The 14465-nt window shown below is 41.7% G+C and overlaps 2 protein-coding genes and 1 non-coding gene across 8 annotated transcripts in view; 1 reads left to right on the forward strand and 2 right to left on the reverse strand.

Moving 5' to 3' along the window:
* LOC147259119 (netrin-4-like) overlaps positions 1 to 4938 on the reverse strand; it is a 16288-nt gene extending 11350 nt beyond the window's left edge. For 2 of the 6 annotated variants that reach the window (XM_086209366.1, XM_086209363.1), the window contains exons 1-4: positions 4757 to 4938; positions 4031 to 4121; positions 3848 to 3919; positions 2051 to 2138 (exon numbers count right to left, since the gene is read on the reverse strand). Coding sequence is in view for 3 of the 6 variants with exons in the window: in XM_086209360.1 (XP_086065486.1) it covers positions 3848 to 3919; positions 4031 to 4037 (79 nt within the window). In the remaining 3 variants the exon portion in view is untranslated. Of the gene's footprint in view, positions 1 to 2050; positions 2139 to 3847; positions 3920 to 4030; positions 4132 to 4383; positions 4715 to 4756 lie in introns of those variants that run through there. The other 4 variants (XM_086209362.1, XM_086209364.1, XM_086209360.1 and 1 more) reach the window with 3 other exon arrangements.
* Positions 4775 to 4862, forward strand: trnay-gua (transfer RNA tyrosine (anticodon GUA)). The gene is given in 2 exon segments: positions 4775 to 4811; positions 4827 to 4862. It is a non-coding gene; the product is annotated as a tRNA-Tyr (tRNA).
* Positions 4939 to 6203: 1265 nt separating the features above from the next.
* Positions 6204 to 12226, reverse strand: hal (histidine ammonia-lyase). The gene is made up of 20 exons (XM_086207851.1): positions 11926 to 12226; positions 11670 to 11730; positions 11504 to 11531; positions 11319 to 11393; positions 11168 to 11240; positions 10981 to 11047; positions 10867 to 10904; positions 10624 to 10749; positions 10381 to 10520; positions 10191 to 10238; positions 9843 to 9990; positions 9636 to 9731; positions 9255 to 9313; positions 8516 to 8596; positions 8318 to 8383; positions 8077 to 8242; positions 7829 to 7963; positions 7096 to 7204; positions 6907 to 6976; positions 6204 to 6808 (listed from the first exon to the last, which is right to left on the reverse strand). Exons 1-20 carry the CDS (start codon positions 12170 to 12172, stop codon positions 6677 to 6679), a joined length of 1965 nt encoding a protein of 654 aa, XP_086063977.1. The 5' UTR covers positions 12173 to 12226; the 3' UTR covers positions 6204 to 6676.
* Between the last annotated feature and the right edge of the window lie 2239 nt (positions 12227 to 14465).

The following is a 14465-nucleotide window of genomic DNA, read 5'->3' on the forward strand; positions in this document are numbered from 1 at the left end:
CCTCAGAACGTTGCGATGGTTGCTGTAAAGATTGAGTTTTATTTAATAGTGTCACCATGGTGATGCTATGACATTGCCACGTCGTGGTTACAGGAAGCACTCTCTGCACCACATGGTAAATCCAAATATGATCAACTTTCATCTCCGTCTCCCACTAAAGAACTGCCAAACACATCCACATCAGACACAGCGACCTCAGAAGGAATCCCCAATAATGTTGTGAGACATTTACGATATCAATCGAAGCCTGTCAGTTGCAAAAACAAGCACTTTAATACTTGAGGGCAAATGCTATGCTACGGTTGCTGCCGGTTACCACATTCTCACACAAAATTGGACCAATTCCAATAGCTGTGTCCTCCATTAATTATTTCAGATATCCCTTAATTAGTGCTTCTACGGCGGCGACAGTGCGGTGCTGGACCTCCACGGCCAGTGACAACTGTTCCACTGCTGCTTTATTTCCAGACTGTAAAAGGATATGACCCCCCTTTCTCCATGCTGCCATGTCACCTATAGTACCTTCCGCTTGCTGAACCTTCTCAACCCCTGCAAGTAATCTGTCTACTCTCATGTAAAAGCCAGACAAAAAGCCAGACGTGCTTCAGGCGAGGAGGGTAGGTGCCTTGTCCACAGGCCAGGGCTCATACACCCTCAAGTCCCTGATTGCACTTCACTTCTCCTCCATTTTATGATGTTTATCATTGTTATCGGTCTGCTTGCTCCCACTACCCACACCCACATATCATCAGATGGTTTCATGTGTAATGACTGCAAATTAACCAGGAACTGTTGAGTAAACACGTTACTCAACATGATCCCCTCGGCATTCGGGGCGTGAGATCTTTACGTATCACATTATGACAGTACTACGAGCCTCTTGATACTACACGTAACAGAGGACACACACACCTCCCTCCCCAGCGCCTCCATCCAGACGCTTCTGGTAATTTATACTAAACTTTACATCACCTTTTGACACGTCTCTTATTGCACAGGAAAGGCTCAACAGATGAATGAGCACAGGCTTGAATTAAGAGAGCAGGAGTGGGCACAGAAACAGGCAACTGTGGGAGTTCCACCTTCATAAAACCCAGGCAGCCAGACGTGTTCCATTTTTATTTTCTTAGTGTTATTGGAAGGCGAACAGCGTGCCAAATATCTAATTCATGACTGTGCAATTTCATCCATCACACGGTCTTAATAAAAGGAAAAAAAGATGTTTCCTTTTTTTTCCCCTCTGGTCAATTTTGAGGTTTTGGGCTATTTCTTTTACATGAAGGGTGTTAATTCAGGTATTATTTAAAGCTGAGGTTTCTGCCGTGGACATTTGTACAAATTAGTGCGTTTTTGACAGGATCCTCATATATTTAAAGTACACAAAATTTTGATGTAAAAAAAAATGGGGTAGTGGTGACATTTTTTTAGTTTTATCATTCAAATGTATTTATATAATTTTACATTGCATATCATTAAAGGCCATACTCTCAAAATGTGTTTTCCTCATATTCTTAAGTCTCCACTTCCCAAGCAAACATTGCAGATGCATTTCCATCCTGGAGGTTTCTTTTACAGATGTTTTGCAAATATTTTTTACATATCCTTAAATCTGAATTTGTAATCTACTGAGAATGTCTTCTTCTTTTTTTTAACTCTCCATCAGAATTGTCTCACTTTAATCAGTTGTGGATTTAATGGAGTACCGTTGCGAATAAGGTATTGCGTAAGTGGGACATGAAATGGTGGCTGCAATTTTGAGTTTGAATATGTGTAACATGTGAACATTACTGAATTGCCTTGCTTAAAAGAAGCTTTTTGAAGAAGCTGTCTTCTTTTGGATTTGGTGCACAGCAAAACTCTTAAGTGTACATCATCAAAAAAGCTAAGGTCACACGTAATGGCCAGTGAGGCTCTGACTGTCTTCGTGACCTTGGAAAGCAAATTGAAAGCCCCTGTCAGTAGTTCATCATGAGAGTACCTTTTGGCTGTTCCAGGCTAAAACTCTGCAGAGTGAAAATAACTCCATTAGTTGGATAAAAACTGCACCTACTGTGTATGATTGATGGTAAGACGTCTGGAGCTTCACTCGTCAAACCTTTACCTTCCGGGGGTGAGGCAGGGGTGGGAGGGTTGTTGCCCTTGCACAGGATGATATTTTAAGTTAAGTTCAGAGAAGATCTGGGGTTTGGAGCCGGTGTTATGACAGGAATGTCTACAGCTTCTCTGGCATGACCCTGCTTCGGCTCCACGTTGATGAAATATAATGTATGCAGAGCAACATTGCTCTTTGCTGTCTGACAGGTCATGAAAAATGAATACATCTTCATTTTGGACAAGTGGAGATGAACAGAAAGCTGCTTGACAGCCACTATTTATCATCATGAGCCTTTAATAAACCTGCTGAAAGTTATTATTGGCGTCACTTTGCTGCCTGACAGACTCATTGATTTCTGTCCACATCTCAGAAAGCCTGCAGAGGAACAAAACATTCTTCAGTTCAGCAAAAGCATCAAAAACAGCTATAGCTGTAGAGCCTGACCGATACGGGAGTTCTGGGGCCAATAGCATGCAAAACACAATATTCATATGATGCGTGATATTGCACAATTTTTTTCCCAAAACATTTGGAGAGGGGCATAAATCACATGTTTACCAGATTGTCTCTTTATCTTAAACAACAATTTATGAGCGAAAAAGAGATCCGAGTTAAACTGGACGGATAAATACCTGCTGATATCGATGGCGTGCTGATAATGTCGTCATTAGACACTGATGTATTGGCTGGAATATGTTTTTGGCTTACTAGACATATCAGAAAAAACATGCCAATATATCTGTGATGGGCTGATATTGGCCAACACTGTTATATCGGTGCAACTTGACTAATTTTTTTTTAATATAACATTGTATCTTAAGATTAACCAAAGTAATTTGCAGTTAGTAGTTTTGTCAACATGAAAGCATCATTCAGTTTAATTCCTCCTAATACACTGTTAGGAGAAAAAAATAACGGAACTGAAATGATGTTTTGTAATAACTGATTTCTATATCATCACTGAATAAATTGTGCTTTTGTTCTTTTTGGGTTTACGCTTGTATAAAGCCTCTACGGCAGAAACAGATGTAGAGGATTTTCTCCGTGTCATTTTTCTGTCAATGACCGTCTCAGATAGTATTTTCCGTCTCAGGAAGACTGAGTTACTGAGCCTGGCAAGTGGCTACTTCTACAGTTAGCAGTTAGCGTTTCCATTGCTTGGAGGCAGGATGCGGAGCTGCTGTTTGTTGTAGGTGAGGGAATTCAAAGAATCACAACAACGATCACATTGCTGGTGAGGTACAGTGTGTAGGCTGACCTGTCAATGTGACATCAGTGGATTGTGATACAGTGAAAAATCCCTGCTACACACAAGCAGCTGGTAAACCCCTTCTGTTCGGATACAGCAGGCAGACCCTGAACTGTCATCAACATCCTCCCTCTCACTGCCATGTTTGTGTTTCAGGTTAAAATGATGTTTGGGTTCTCAAAAAGAAATGACAAGACAGAGTTTGAGTGAGTTGACCAGGAGGGACAATATCACCTCATAAAATGGGGGAATATTGCCATCTAGTGGCTTGAACCGGATCAAGTTTGTAATTTGAAAAGTTACATGATTTAAACTAAAGTTATAAACATTAGACAAAGTCAAGAGATGGTACACTCGACCTTGTAGATTTAGGTATTCTCAAATACAGGCTATTATCCGAACACACCGCTGAAATCATACATACGTGGTTTACATGAGCAGATGTTCAGCTGCCTTTTTCAATTTAAGTGCAATAACAGAGCAAACTTACTGACGCAACATACCTGTGCAGCTGACAACTATTCTTCCATTCACCAATTTGCAATTTCCTCTTCGCTGACACACAAATTTGGAGCCTGTTTTGGGAGAGGCAAAGTTATACTAACTGATGGTGTCGCAATGAATAATAGAATGAGGTCAAACAATAAGTGTAAAATAATTTAATATTCCATTCAAGCTTTTCTTACTTTTCATCTACGAGATCTGCAGAGACTCTTGAAATCCCTGCAGCATTATTGCCATAATTTATGGCCCCTCCACGATACACGGACCCTGAAACTGAGAACATCTGTGTTTGTGGAAGAGGAGGGTGATTGACGATTTAGTCATATATTTGCTGATGTACCACACTGTTTGTGCCATATCCTTGTTTTTGCAGCAAACACCTCACGGTCTTCTCCTGCAAGTTGGTAATGTGCAGCTAACTTTAGCAGGCTAACTTCAGAATTGTCTCTCAAGCTCAAATCAAATCGTGTTTTTTTATGAATGGATAGTTTCTGAAAAGAGTGCACTTGTTCTTAGGTAAACACGTTACACATACCTTTTTTCTCCCCATGAGATTCAATGATGGAAAAAGTCGACGTTGAAGTTAGCTTCCTATTCTCCAACTAACAGCAATTTAAGGTGAAACTTCAGATTTTCCTTTTCCTGGACGTATTTTTCTCTCAAATTTGAGCGTGGCTTTCAGTCACTGTTTGGCTTTACAGCAAACATCTAACACGCTCCTTACGGCTGCTAACTGCTAACTAATTGGAAGCTAACTTCCTCCGTCGTTAAACTCTGCACAATCTTGCCAGTTAGCTTAGCCAAAAGACATTCGCTAGCATGCACGTATGAATGTAATATTAGGAAGAAAATATACAGGAGAAAAACTAAAACATTAACACCTTCTCAAATATAAGAATATATAATACCACGTCAAAAATAACGTCCCTTCGATAGCTCAGTTGGTAGAGCGGAGGACTGTAGTGGCTCAAAGCTGAAATCCTTAGGTCGCTGGTTCGAATCCGGCTCGAAGGAGACACCTTTTCTGTCACAAATACGCGTGCCTTAATAAACACTTCAGCGTTTTACCGTTGCAATGTAACGCAACGGTTGGGGGATCGGTTTCTTCTGTTTGTCAGGCTCCTGTATTCCCGGACACTTGCTTCGTCACTGGTTTGTGATTAGTTTTGGAGTCCATAAAGTCTCTGTAGAAAACTATGATTAGGAAGAGCCTGGTGCACAAACAACATACATTAACTTGTTATATGGACCTGAATATTAAAGTACTAAAATTTATTGCGAGGTTGAACTATTTCTGTGCGCAATAAACTTCTACTCTTTGTGCAACTATCGGTCATGATTTGCTAAAGTAACCTTTGTAACTAAAACTGTCTTTTCAGGTCTGTGACATTTGACTTTTTCTTCTGGGGGGTGATACTCAGCACCTCAAAGGTGGGCAGTTAGAGCAAGGAGGTACCGCTTAGAAGGCCTCAGATGAACAAAACTCACACATTAGAATAAAATGTGACTGGAAGCTGAAAAACACATTCCGCTCTGTTTTTACTGTGTGTTTATTTTAGAAAATTGACTGCCAAGACAATTAAAAGCCTTCTGTTAATGAATGTGCAGCTATTAAAACCAGACAAAGAACTGGTTTCGCCACAGGCTGGAATTCATTATTTTAATTTATTTTCCAATTGTTTGCTCATCTGTACTAGGATGTAATGGAAAGTTTGAATGGGTTGTTAATTCATTCATGAATGTTGTTGGACTCACTTTGAAATACTGATATTACACACTCGTACTAATTCAGGAACTTAGTCCTTCCATTTTGGGTAATTTTGGAATCATGGCCTGTAATCAAACTGCTGTGAAGGGCCTTTATGAAGCTTCGACTTTTCTTGGTCATCAGAAAAACTGGCTGGCAGTAACCCAGCAACATTAGATAGAGATCTATCAATGGGCTGTGCCTTCTGGATTTAATGCATTTTTTTCCCCTCTGCATCCAGTAATTTGGACTTTTTTTTCACAGAGAATGCTGATCTCAGTCATAGCACAAAGGTCGTATTACCACTCCTATTGCAAATACTACAAGCAATCAATATCACTGCATGTAGTAATAAAATAAAATAACACAAAAAACCAGATGGCAGTTGAAGAGTGCATACCTAACCTGATCTAAAACCAGCAATGCTAAATGGGCAATAATCCAAAACCAAATGTTAATATCCCATTGGCTTTTGGATGATAAAAACAATGGGGATGCTAACTTCCCAGTTAGCCTGTAGAGACACCTCACCCCTGCGGGATTTTATTCCTTTGGCTCTAAATGTGCAGAAATAATAAGGGGAGTAGTTAGCGAGGCAGATGATTAAAGAATAGAGTTTTAAAAACCTTTATTGTAGTCTGAGTTGCATAGATGACAGTAATTTACCCAATTATTCCAGAAAGAATCAATTATAACTGCAGTAATATTTGCTCTACATCATCAAGAAATTTGATAGGAAGGCAGGTACAATGGCTGAGGTAGTCACGAGGCAATACAAACTAAATCAGACACGTTAAAGTGACAACATAAACGTTGATAAATACAACTGTCATGCACAGCAGCGTAGTGCAGCGTAAATGCAAGGTCAACACCAATAATTATTGGAGAAACAGTAGACACACACTGATGCGTGAGGGATCAAAAACATGTGGAAGAAATCGGCGCGTGACTTGAGGATTAAAACAAAGATGGGTGGTTGATAGCCATTATTGCGATCTTAGAAATGTATATAAATGTGGAACAAAAATGGTTTTAGTTTTTGCAAAACTAATGATGTGCACCCATTGGTGCGTGGTTGCGTTCACTCATGACGAACACGTTTCCTTGGCGATGGCGCAGACTCCAGAGAGAAGGCAGTCGGAGAAATGGGGCGGGACTCTGGGATGTATTCCGTCTGATACTTGTCAATGTAAGGCTTGGCCACAGTCCACACCTGAGATGGAAACATGTAAATATTATAACAATGGAACTGCTCGTCCGTTTCCAACCCTGCAGAGCCTTTAGGTACATCAAGGCAACGTCAGCACTTGCCTTCTGGTCAAGCAGGAGACGGTGAACAGCCTCGATATCTGGAGACATGAATCTGTCTTTAATCCATGGTCTGTTAAAAGCAGAAACATGAGAGAATGAGAAAGTAGAACAGTGGATAAATATTAACTATTCTGTACAGCATTCATTGGATGGAAACTTTTGTACCTTGGTCATATCTGTTTGACTTACTTGACCACACTGCGCACAAGTTCATAGACCTTCTCCAATGGAGTGGTGGTACGAAGTGGACGGAGGAACTCAATACCCTGACAGGCTGCCAACAACTCTATAGCCAGAACTGCTCAGAGATAACATAAATAAATAAATACATAAATAAGATTTAGCAAAAATGCTATTAATTCAAATCTAACAAATGTACTATAAATTTCAGTCCCAAATTCAGTTGTTAAGATTAAATTACACAACTTCTGATGACACGTGAGTTGGCAGGTTACTTGATTGTCCTATGTTTGCTGTAATGTCACCATGTCACTGCACACGGAGCACAATTGAATGGTTTCTGTTCAACGCATTAAGCTTCAGCACATTTTGGTGAACTTGGTGCTTTTCAAGGCAAAAAAAAAAAGCCCAAAAATGCAACGAGTCTGTCTCAGCTCTGCCTCGGCCCAGTAGTTTTTAGTTAACCCTGCTGGCAGAAAGCCACTCAGAGCGCCAAACCTCTAGGTTCAGACTACATGGTATTTCTGACTTCATGACGGTCGCTGTGGTCATGTCAGAGGTACAAGAGCCATTGTTGCGTATCCTATTGCGTGACCTTTATCCAAGTTTCGGTCATTGGGTTGCAGGGTCAAGATATTGTCAGTCATGGCAACAAAGACGCTGGCCGTTTATCGCGCTTCCCTGGTTTTCATCTTGCTGCCCATATTTGTCGTATCAATAGATCAGATCGTGGCAGCCTTGCCTTGCTCCACGTGCTCCACGACCCTCAGGGCCTTCCGAGCAGCCCAGCCCCCCATGGATACATGGTCCTCTGTGGCAGCACTGGTGGACAAGGAGTCCACAGAGGATGGATGACACAAAACTTTATTCTCTGAGACTAAAAACAAAAAAACAAAACGCAGACACACACACACAAAAAAGACAAGAGATTAGAGTTCATGATCGATTATTGTCGAAATAAAAACACTGATAATGTTTTTTCACACCAACCCAAGGCAGCAGCAGTGCAGTGAGCGATCATGAAGCCCGAGTTGAGGCCTCCCTCATTGACGAGGAAGGCCGGAAGTTCACTCAGAGACGGGTTACACAACCGCTCGATCCTCCTCTCACTGATGGAGGCCAGTTCATGGACTGCAATGGCTAAAAAGTCTAGAGCCTGACGGACCCGACAGAACAATGAGTGAGAATAAAACCCTCAAAAAATGAGTTGTAGATATCATATTCTACATACCTTAGCTGGGTATTCTCCATGAAAATTCCCACCTGAAATAGTCTCACCTCTTTCCGCGAACACCATCTTGTGTGAACGTTAAGAAAAATTCCTCTCAGCATCAAGAAATACACACCATTCGTGGCACAACCTTGAACTTGTAGCGGAAATGTTGCACGTCTACATTCACGTTCGAGACAAATGTTTGCATCGGGATACAGGGTTGTCAGTGGCACTGTTGATTTCTGTGTTGATGATGTTCTGGACGAATTTGATTGTGTCATTGGTGACACCGTGGACCTATTTGTAGAGAAGGAATAAGACACGCTCAGAAACAGGTGAGCAATACTTGAATGGAGGCAGCTAGAATGATCATCCACAGAAGAATCCGGTTTCTTCATCCAAACAGGGTCAGGATCCAGATTGTAAAACCCCGTGACATAAACTTTGATATTTAAATTAGGAATTTCACAGGATAACCATGTGCTATGTCAATACCAAAATTCTGAGAACAGTCATAGTCATGATAACACAGATGGTGTCTTGTGCTACAAGAGTTCTAGAGAAGTTTGATGGGGGGGGGGGGGGCTGGAGCCTATCATATCATTTTGTTTATTGAAACAAATTGTGCTGCAGGTTGTTGTTTTTTTACCAAAGGGTTTTTATGAAATCAAATATGACGTTTTTATTTATTGAAATGTTGTGGTATTTGTTCTGCCTCAGAGAAAAACAGGTAATTGCCTTTCAGACAATAACAGGTTCCTGGGAACTCTGCAGTTTTCCGACCTGTTTCTTTCTTCTTTCTTTTCTCTGAGGTGGATCGCTTTTAGTCCTGCACCTGTGTGTATGTTTAGATGATCACAGTTGTTCCTTTTCTGGACTCATTTGTACCGACTTCCAAGTTTCTAGTATTGTGAAATCCCTAATATAAATAGAAAATGACTTTACTGGAGGTTACCTGAGGACAGCACCGCATGGTGTAGGCATCCTGAACTCTGTCACAGAACCTGTGGCTCTCTGGCAAAACACAGCAGCACCACATGACACACACTTAAAGCACTCCATGTTTTCAATGCAAGAATAGGACCATCAGCTATGAATTCATAGTTCCTGTAGGGAAAACACATCCGTATTTCCATCCTAACGGCGACCTCTGAGCAGCCAGTACTTCAATCGCACTCAAACCACACAGCAAAGTCCACACACAAGCTTGGCTTTCGTGAGCCTTGGATAGGTTCAAACACACAATAATAAATGACAGAAAACAAACTTATTCACATGCATGTTGAGTAATGTTTTATAAATGTGTGTTCTAGAATTTGAGACTACCCTCACTGACCTGCAATCTGGGATGGGTGGTGGTCAGAGTCCAGTAGAGAGCGGAAGCGTAGGGCCACCTCGATTTGTCCAGGGTGGGGCCGCAGCGAGTGAATGTCTACAGCGGAGGAGATCACAAAAAGAGGGGTCATGGAACTGATATCTTGGAGAACCTGGGAGTTGCACGTAAATGATCTCCTCTGTTAGGATTTTGCTCAGCACTGCCCACCACTGTCAAAGGCCTTGGTAGTTCCCTTCAACACCTCCAGGGTGAGGGCGGCGATGATGTCGGCTTGTCGAGCGACTGCCTGGGCTCTTTCCACAGCCTCTGCCCCCAAGGAAGTGATCATCTGAGTCCCATTAATCAAAGCAAGGCCCTGTGAAGGAAAGACAGTGTGAGTACATAGAAGAAGTACTTGTTACAGCTGCGAGTGTGATCACGTTTTACTAAACACTACCATAATTGACATCCTGTACTTTAGAGAGATGATGCAATCTGCTCCCATTGAACCCTGGGTCAATTCCTATGGTGAAGGCAGATCAAATATGAGCGATTAGGGCTGTTTTTACACATTACCTCTTTAGGCTTTAGTGATATTGGCTTCAGTCCATGGGCCTCCAGGACCTGGCCACAGATTAAAGGAGAGAAAACATGTTAAAGGTCAAGGGTCATCAAAAGCAAACATGTTTTCCTGCTGGACCTTGCAACCCTCCGCTATAAGCAATCCCTGTAGCATTAAGCAAGTCATTATTGTCCCAGGACTTACATATTTGGCATCTGCCCATCCACTCTTGGGAGACCACATTTTACCCTCTCCCATCAGCCCCAGGGCTAAATGAGAGAGGGGTGCTAGGTCTCCACTAGCACCCACCGTTCCCTTTTCTGGGACGAAGGAGAGGCAGGAAGCTGCAGAGGCAAAATTAATGAGAGATTATTGATAAGAACATCAGCTGTCAAAGAGCTAACAGCATGTAGCCTGGCGTGAGACTGCAGGGTCCAGAGAGCTGACCGTTGAAGGCCTGGATCATGGCATGAAGCGTCTCCAGAGAAATACCACTGTGCCCTTTAGCCAGAATATTGATCCTCAGGGCAAGAAGCATGCGGGTCCTCTCAGGGCTCAGCGGGTTACCCACACCTGCACAACACAGCGTCATGTCAATGATGCAGGCAAAAGATCCTCAAATATCTCATCAGAAACACTGAATATGTCATTTTCTATCATCTAGAGCACAGTTGAAGGTAAGTTTACCACCTGCAGAGTGCGACCGCACCAAGTTCTCCTGCAGCTCCCTGCAGAACATGAAACAACAAACGGTTAATTCTTCTGAAGAGGTTCAGAAACGGCTGACAAAGTAAAGGAACATACTTGAGTTTGCTGACAGGAATGACAGTTCGGGCAAATTTGCCAAAACCTGTTGTGATCCCATAGACAACTGGAGGAAGACGGGTAAAGAGAAGATGGTAGAACTGATTTCTGTAGTTTAAGAGAAGCTGAGTAATATGTTGACAATTTTTGACCAAAAAAAAAAGAAAAAAAGAAAGAAAGAACCCACCTTTGTTTTCTTTGACAATGGTATCCAAAAGCTCTCTTGATTGCACAACTTTCCTCTCTGCCTCTGGAGTCAGCTGCAGTTGTTGGGAAGAGGGAATGATTACGTTAAGTCAACGATTACCTCGGGAGAAGCCCAATTTGTTGATCATTACCTTTATCTTGTAGAGTCCTCTGCCTAAGTTGACCAGATCTGTCGATGTCAGGCTGTTGCCATCCAAAGATATATACTGTGTGTTACATAACAGGAGTCAAAATATTGATACCATCAATGTAGACATTTTTCATATACTGTGGGTATAATCTTTGAATTTGGACAGATGGATGCGTGTGAACTTACTTCTCCGGGCTCTTTGTATGCTGCTGTACTATTTGATATTTTTCATTTAAGGGATTATACAACATGAACACTGATTCTGCCTATCAGTTGAGAAGAAGACATTCAAAAATCCGACCATTACAATTACTTTAAAAGTTCAGCCCTGTCACCAAAGTTTGAAGGATACAGATGAGAAACTCCAGGCTGACACGGAATGAAGTCAGGGGACATGGTGTCTCCTTCAATAGCTGCAGGTAGAAGATCAAAAACCACATTCACTCTCGCTGGTAAAATACATTTGATGCGTTTTTTTTAAACAAACAAACAAACAAACAAACAAACAAACAAACAAACAAAAACAAATCAGGATTACGCGCAGCTGAAACACCTCCACTCGCACCAAACGTGATGAATAGATATCTTATATGTTTGAATGTTCATACCAAGCTCTACAAAGTCATTATCCTCCAGTACGTCATCGATGGTGTCATCCGCGTCCAACAAACCCAAACCCTGGCACCTGCGCACCACGAAGCGCGTGTCCTTCACAGCCGCTATGCCGCCGTTGTCTGGTTTATTCTTGACGTAACGTTTGAGCGCCTCATATCCGAGCCACTGGATGGTGTTGGTGGTATCTCGGCAGGGCACTGCCAACCATTCATCCCGGATGTGCACTGTAAAACGAGGCATTGCGCGTCAGTCGGACTCTGCTGCAGTGAGCGCTGCTCGCAGCTCTCCAGGGTACCACCTTCAGCCGCCGAATGTTCCGGCACCAATCAGACGCAGAGCTCTGGAGTCCCGCCTCAACCGTGTCACACCTCAAGGGACCACTGACCTCCACAGGTCGGTCACACGGACGTTGGGACATAGTGACCAAAATGCTCGCTCATGCTATGACTGCAGAAACGCTCAACGGCGTCCAGGTGTTTGGAGATCCTTTGGTTGAGCGATAGTGGTGGATTCCAGTTAAAAGATGATTAAACAAAAGTTTTATCCATTTACATGGAATAGAGAAGAGGCCTTCACTTGCAGATAGACATTAAACCATATTGAAATAATCAAACCCTTTTTTTTTTTTTTAGAGAAACAGATTTTTTTCTTCGCCTGTCTCTCCTCTCCAGTTTATATTCTTCCCATTCATCAATCTAAACTGGATGGAATTTTCCCCAAAGTTCTTAAATATTAAACTTACTTTTATATTGCTTTTTCAGGTTAAAAGAAAAATACACACACAAAAAAAAACCACAGCAGGATACTATTACAAATACTAGTACCCTCAAGTTTTACAAACGAGGAGCTACAGTTAGATCATTTTCATGGTTTGTTTCTAAATTCAGTCTTGAGGCCGAATACATTAGCAGTGTGTGTTACTCCAGTGAAACATCACCTCTGGCCTACAGGGAGTTTATACTCCCATTTAAAGTGATGATGGACTGAGGAACATGAGAGTCCTACTATCTAGACTGATGATGGCTGCTGATGTCCAACATAAAACAGGAGACAGGACTCACGCAGTGCTGCGTATTTGTTGTGTCTTCCTGTCCCTTTGGACAAATGATCTAATGCCTTGTACTTGCACTCTCCCACCACATCTCCCCTGACTTTAAAGTCAACAAACAAGAAAAGCCAGTCTCAAAACACAACCCAAATGTTACTCCGATGAGGTTCTTCTGTCATGCGCTGTAATGACAAATTAAAAAAAAAAAAAAAAAACAAGAAATAAAAGTTATAGCAATATAGGTTGTGGCACATATATAACACATTATTTTCAGCAAGCATTAATTTACATTTATCATTTCATGAATGGATCAGAAATTCAAAGTTTGAAAGCAAAATGAATGTAGCATAAGCAAAGTTTGGTCAACCCAACGCTGTAGAAATCCCAGATTCTTTTAGTTCGTGGGCTTCATAGGCCTGAAGTATCCGTCTCTGTCATTAGGAGATGTCCGCTGGTGCCAGTTTCAAAGCTAAATGCATATATTTAAAATAACAGTAAGATAAATGTTATAGATGCTGCGGAGGAACGATTTAAGAAAATAGTGAAGTGTTTTCAACTCGCAGAGTTTCCATTACTCATCCCTCAACTCCTGCAGACTCTCTGACACTCCGACTTCAACTCTGCACAGCAATTCTTGCATAAACCTTCTTCTTATTGTTTCATTTCATTCTCAATTTACTTGCTTTTATATTTGCTTACTTCTGCTATTGAAGCCTGTTCAGCACTTTGATCGACTGAGGTTGTTTTCCGATGTGTTAAACAAATACATTTTGACTTGACTAGTACATTTTGGAAGCGAACCTCTCACATCTGTGAAAAAGCTGAAGCTGATGGCGTCTACAATAGTATAATGATCCAAAACATACGTCGTAATCCGCTGTGGACAACCTCTAAGGATACTGCAGGAGTGTTTTCGAAGGCCCTCACGGTCCCCTGACTTTACAGTAACGCAGATCTTCAAAGAGCCGAGTGTGCAAGACAGCAGAGAGAAGTGCAGACAGGGTTTTCCTGACATCGGTCCTCTAAGTACAAGAAAAATTGAGTTAATTGTAGTTATAGTTAGTTATTGAGTTCATTTAAGTATCAAAAGTAGAAGTACACACTCTATATGATATTTTTTGTGTTTCCCAGCTTGGAGGCACACAGTCCTCAACTCAAACAGTTCACCTCTGATTGTGTCTTCTGGAATTTGCAGCTTCAAATGTAAAAGTACATCGCCTTCATCAGGATTGGTTTTGTTTTCTATGCAAAATCCTTGTCTACAAATGCAGTTTCAGGTAAATGTAGTGGAGTAAAACCACAAGTTGCTTAAAACGTAAATAATATTCAAGTAAAGTACAGGTATTTTCCACCGCTGCTCTACGGGGAGACCTGAACTTAACTAAACCCTAAGCCTCATACCAGAACTGAAGGCCCTGTAGCGGAGGCGTTTAGAATGACGAGGCGCACCTGAACGCAACACAGTCGCCTGCGGACTGATGATGT

Source organism: Aulostomus chinensis, chromosome 7, assembly GCF_037954235.1.
Source record: "Aulostomus chinensis isolate RoL2024-O1b breed Wild chromosome 7, RoL_Achi_v1.0, whole genome shotgun sequence".
Lineage (NCBI taxonomy): Eukaryota > Metazoa > Chordata > Actinopteri > Syngnathiformes > Aulostomidae > Aulostomus > Aulostomus chinensis.

Coding starts and splice junctions, on each gene's coding strand:
- hal (XM_086207851.1), bottom strand. CDS start 12,172: ATGCCTCGTTTTACAGTGCACATCCGGGATGAATGGTTGGCAGTGCCC. Junction 11,048..11,167: donor CATTGTCAAAGAAAACAAAG/GTGGGTTCTTTC, acceptor GTCTTCCTCCAG/TTGTCTATGGGATCACAACA. Junction 10,750..10,866: donor GGTGCGGTCGCACTCTGCAG/GTGGTAAACTTA, acceptor TGTGTTGTGCAG/GTGTGGGTAACCCGCTGAGC.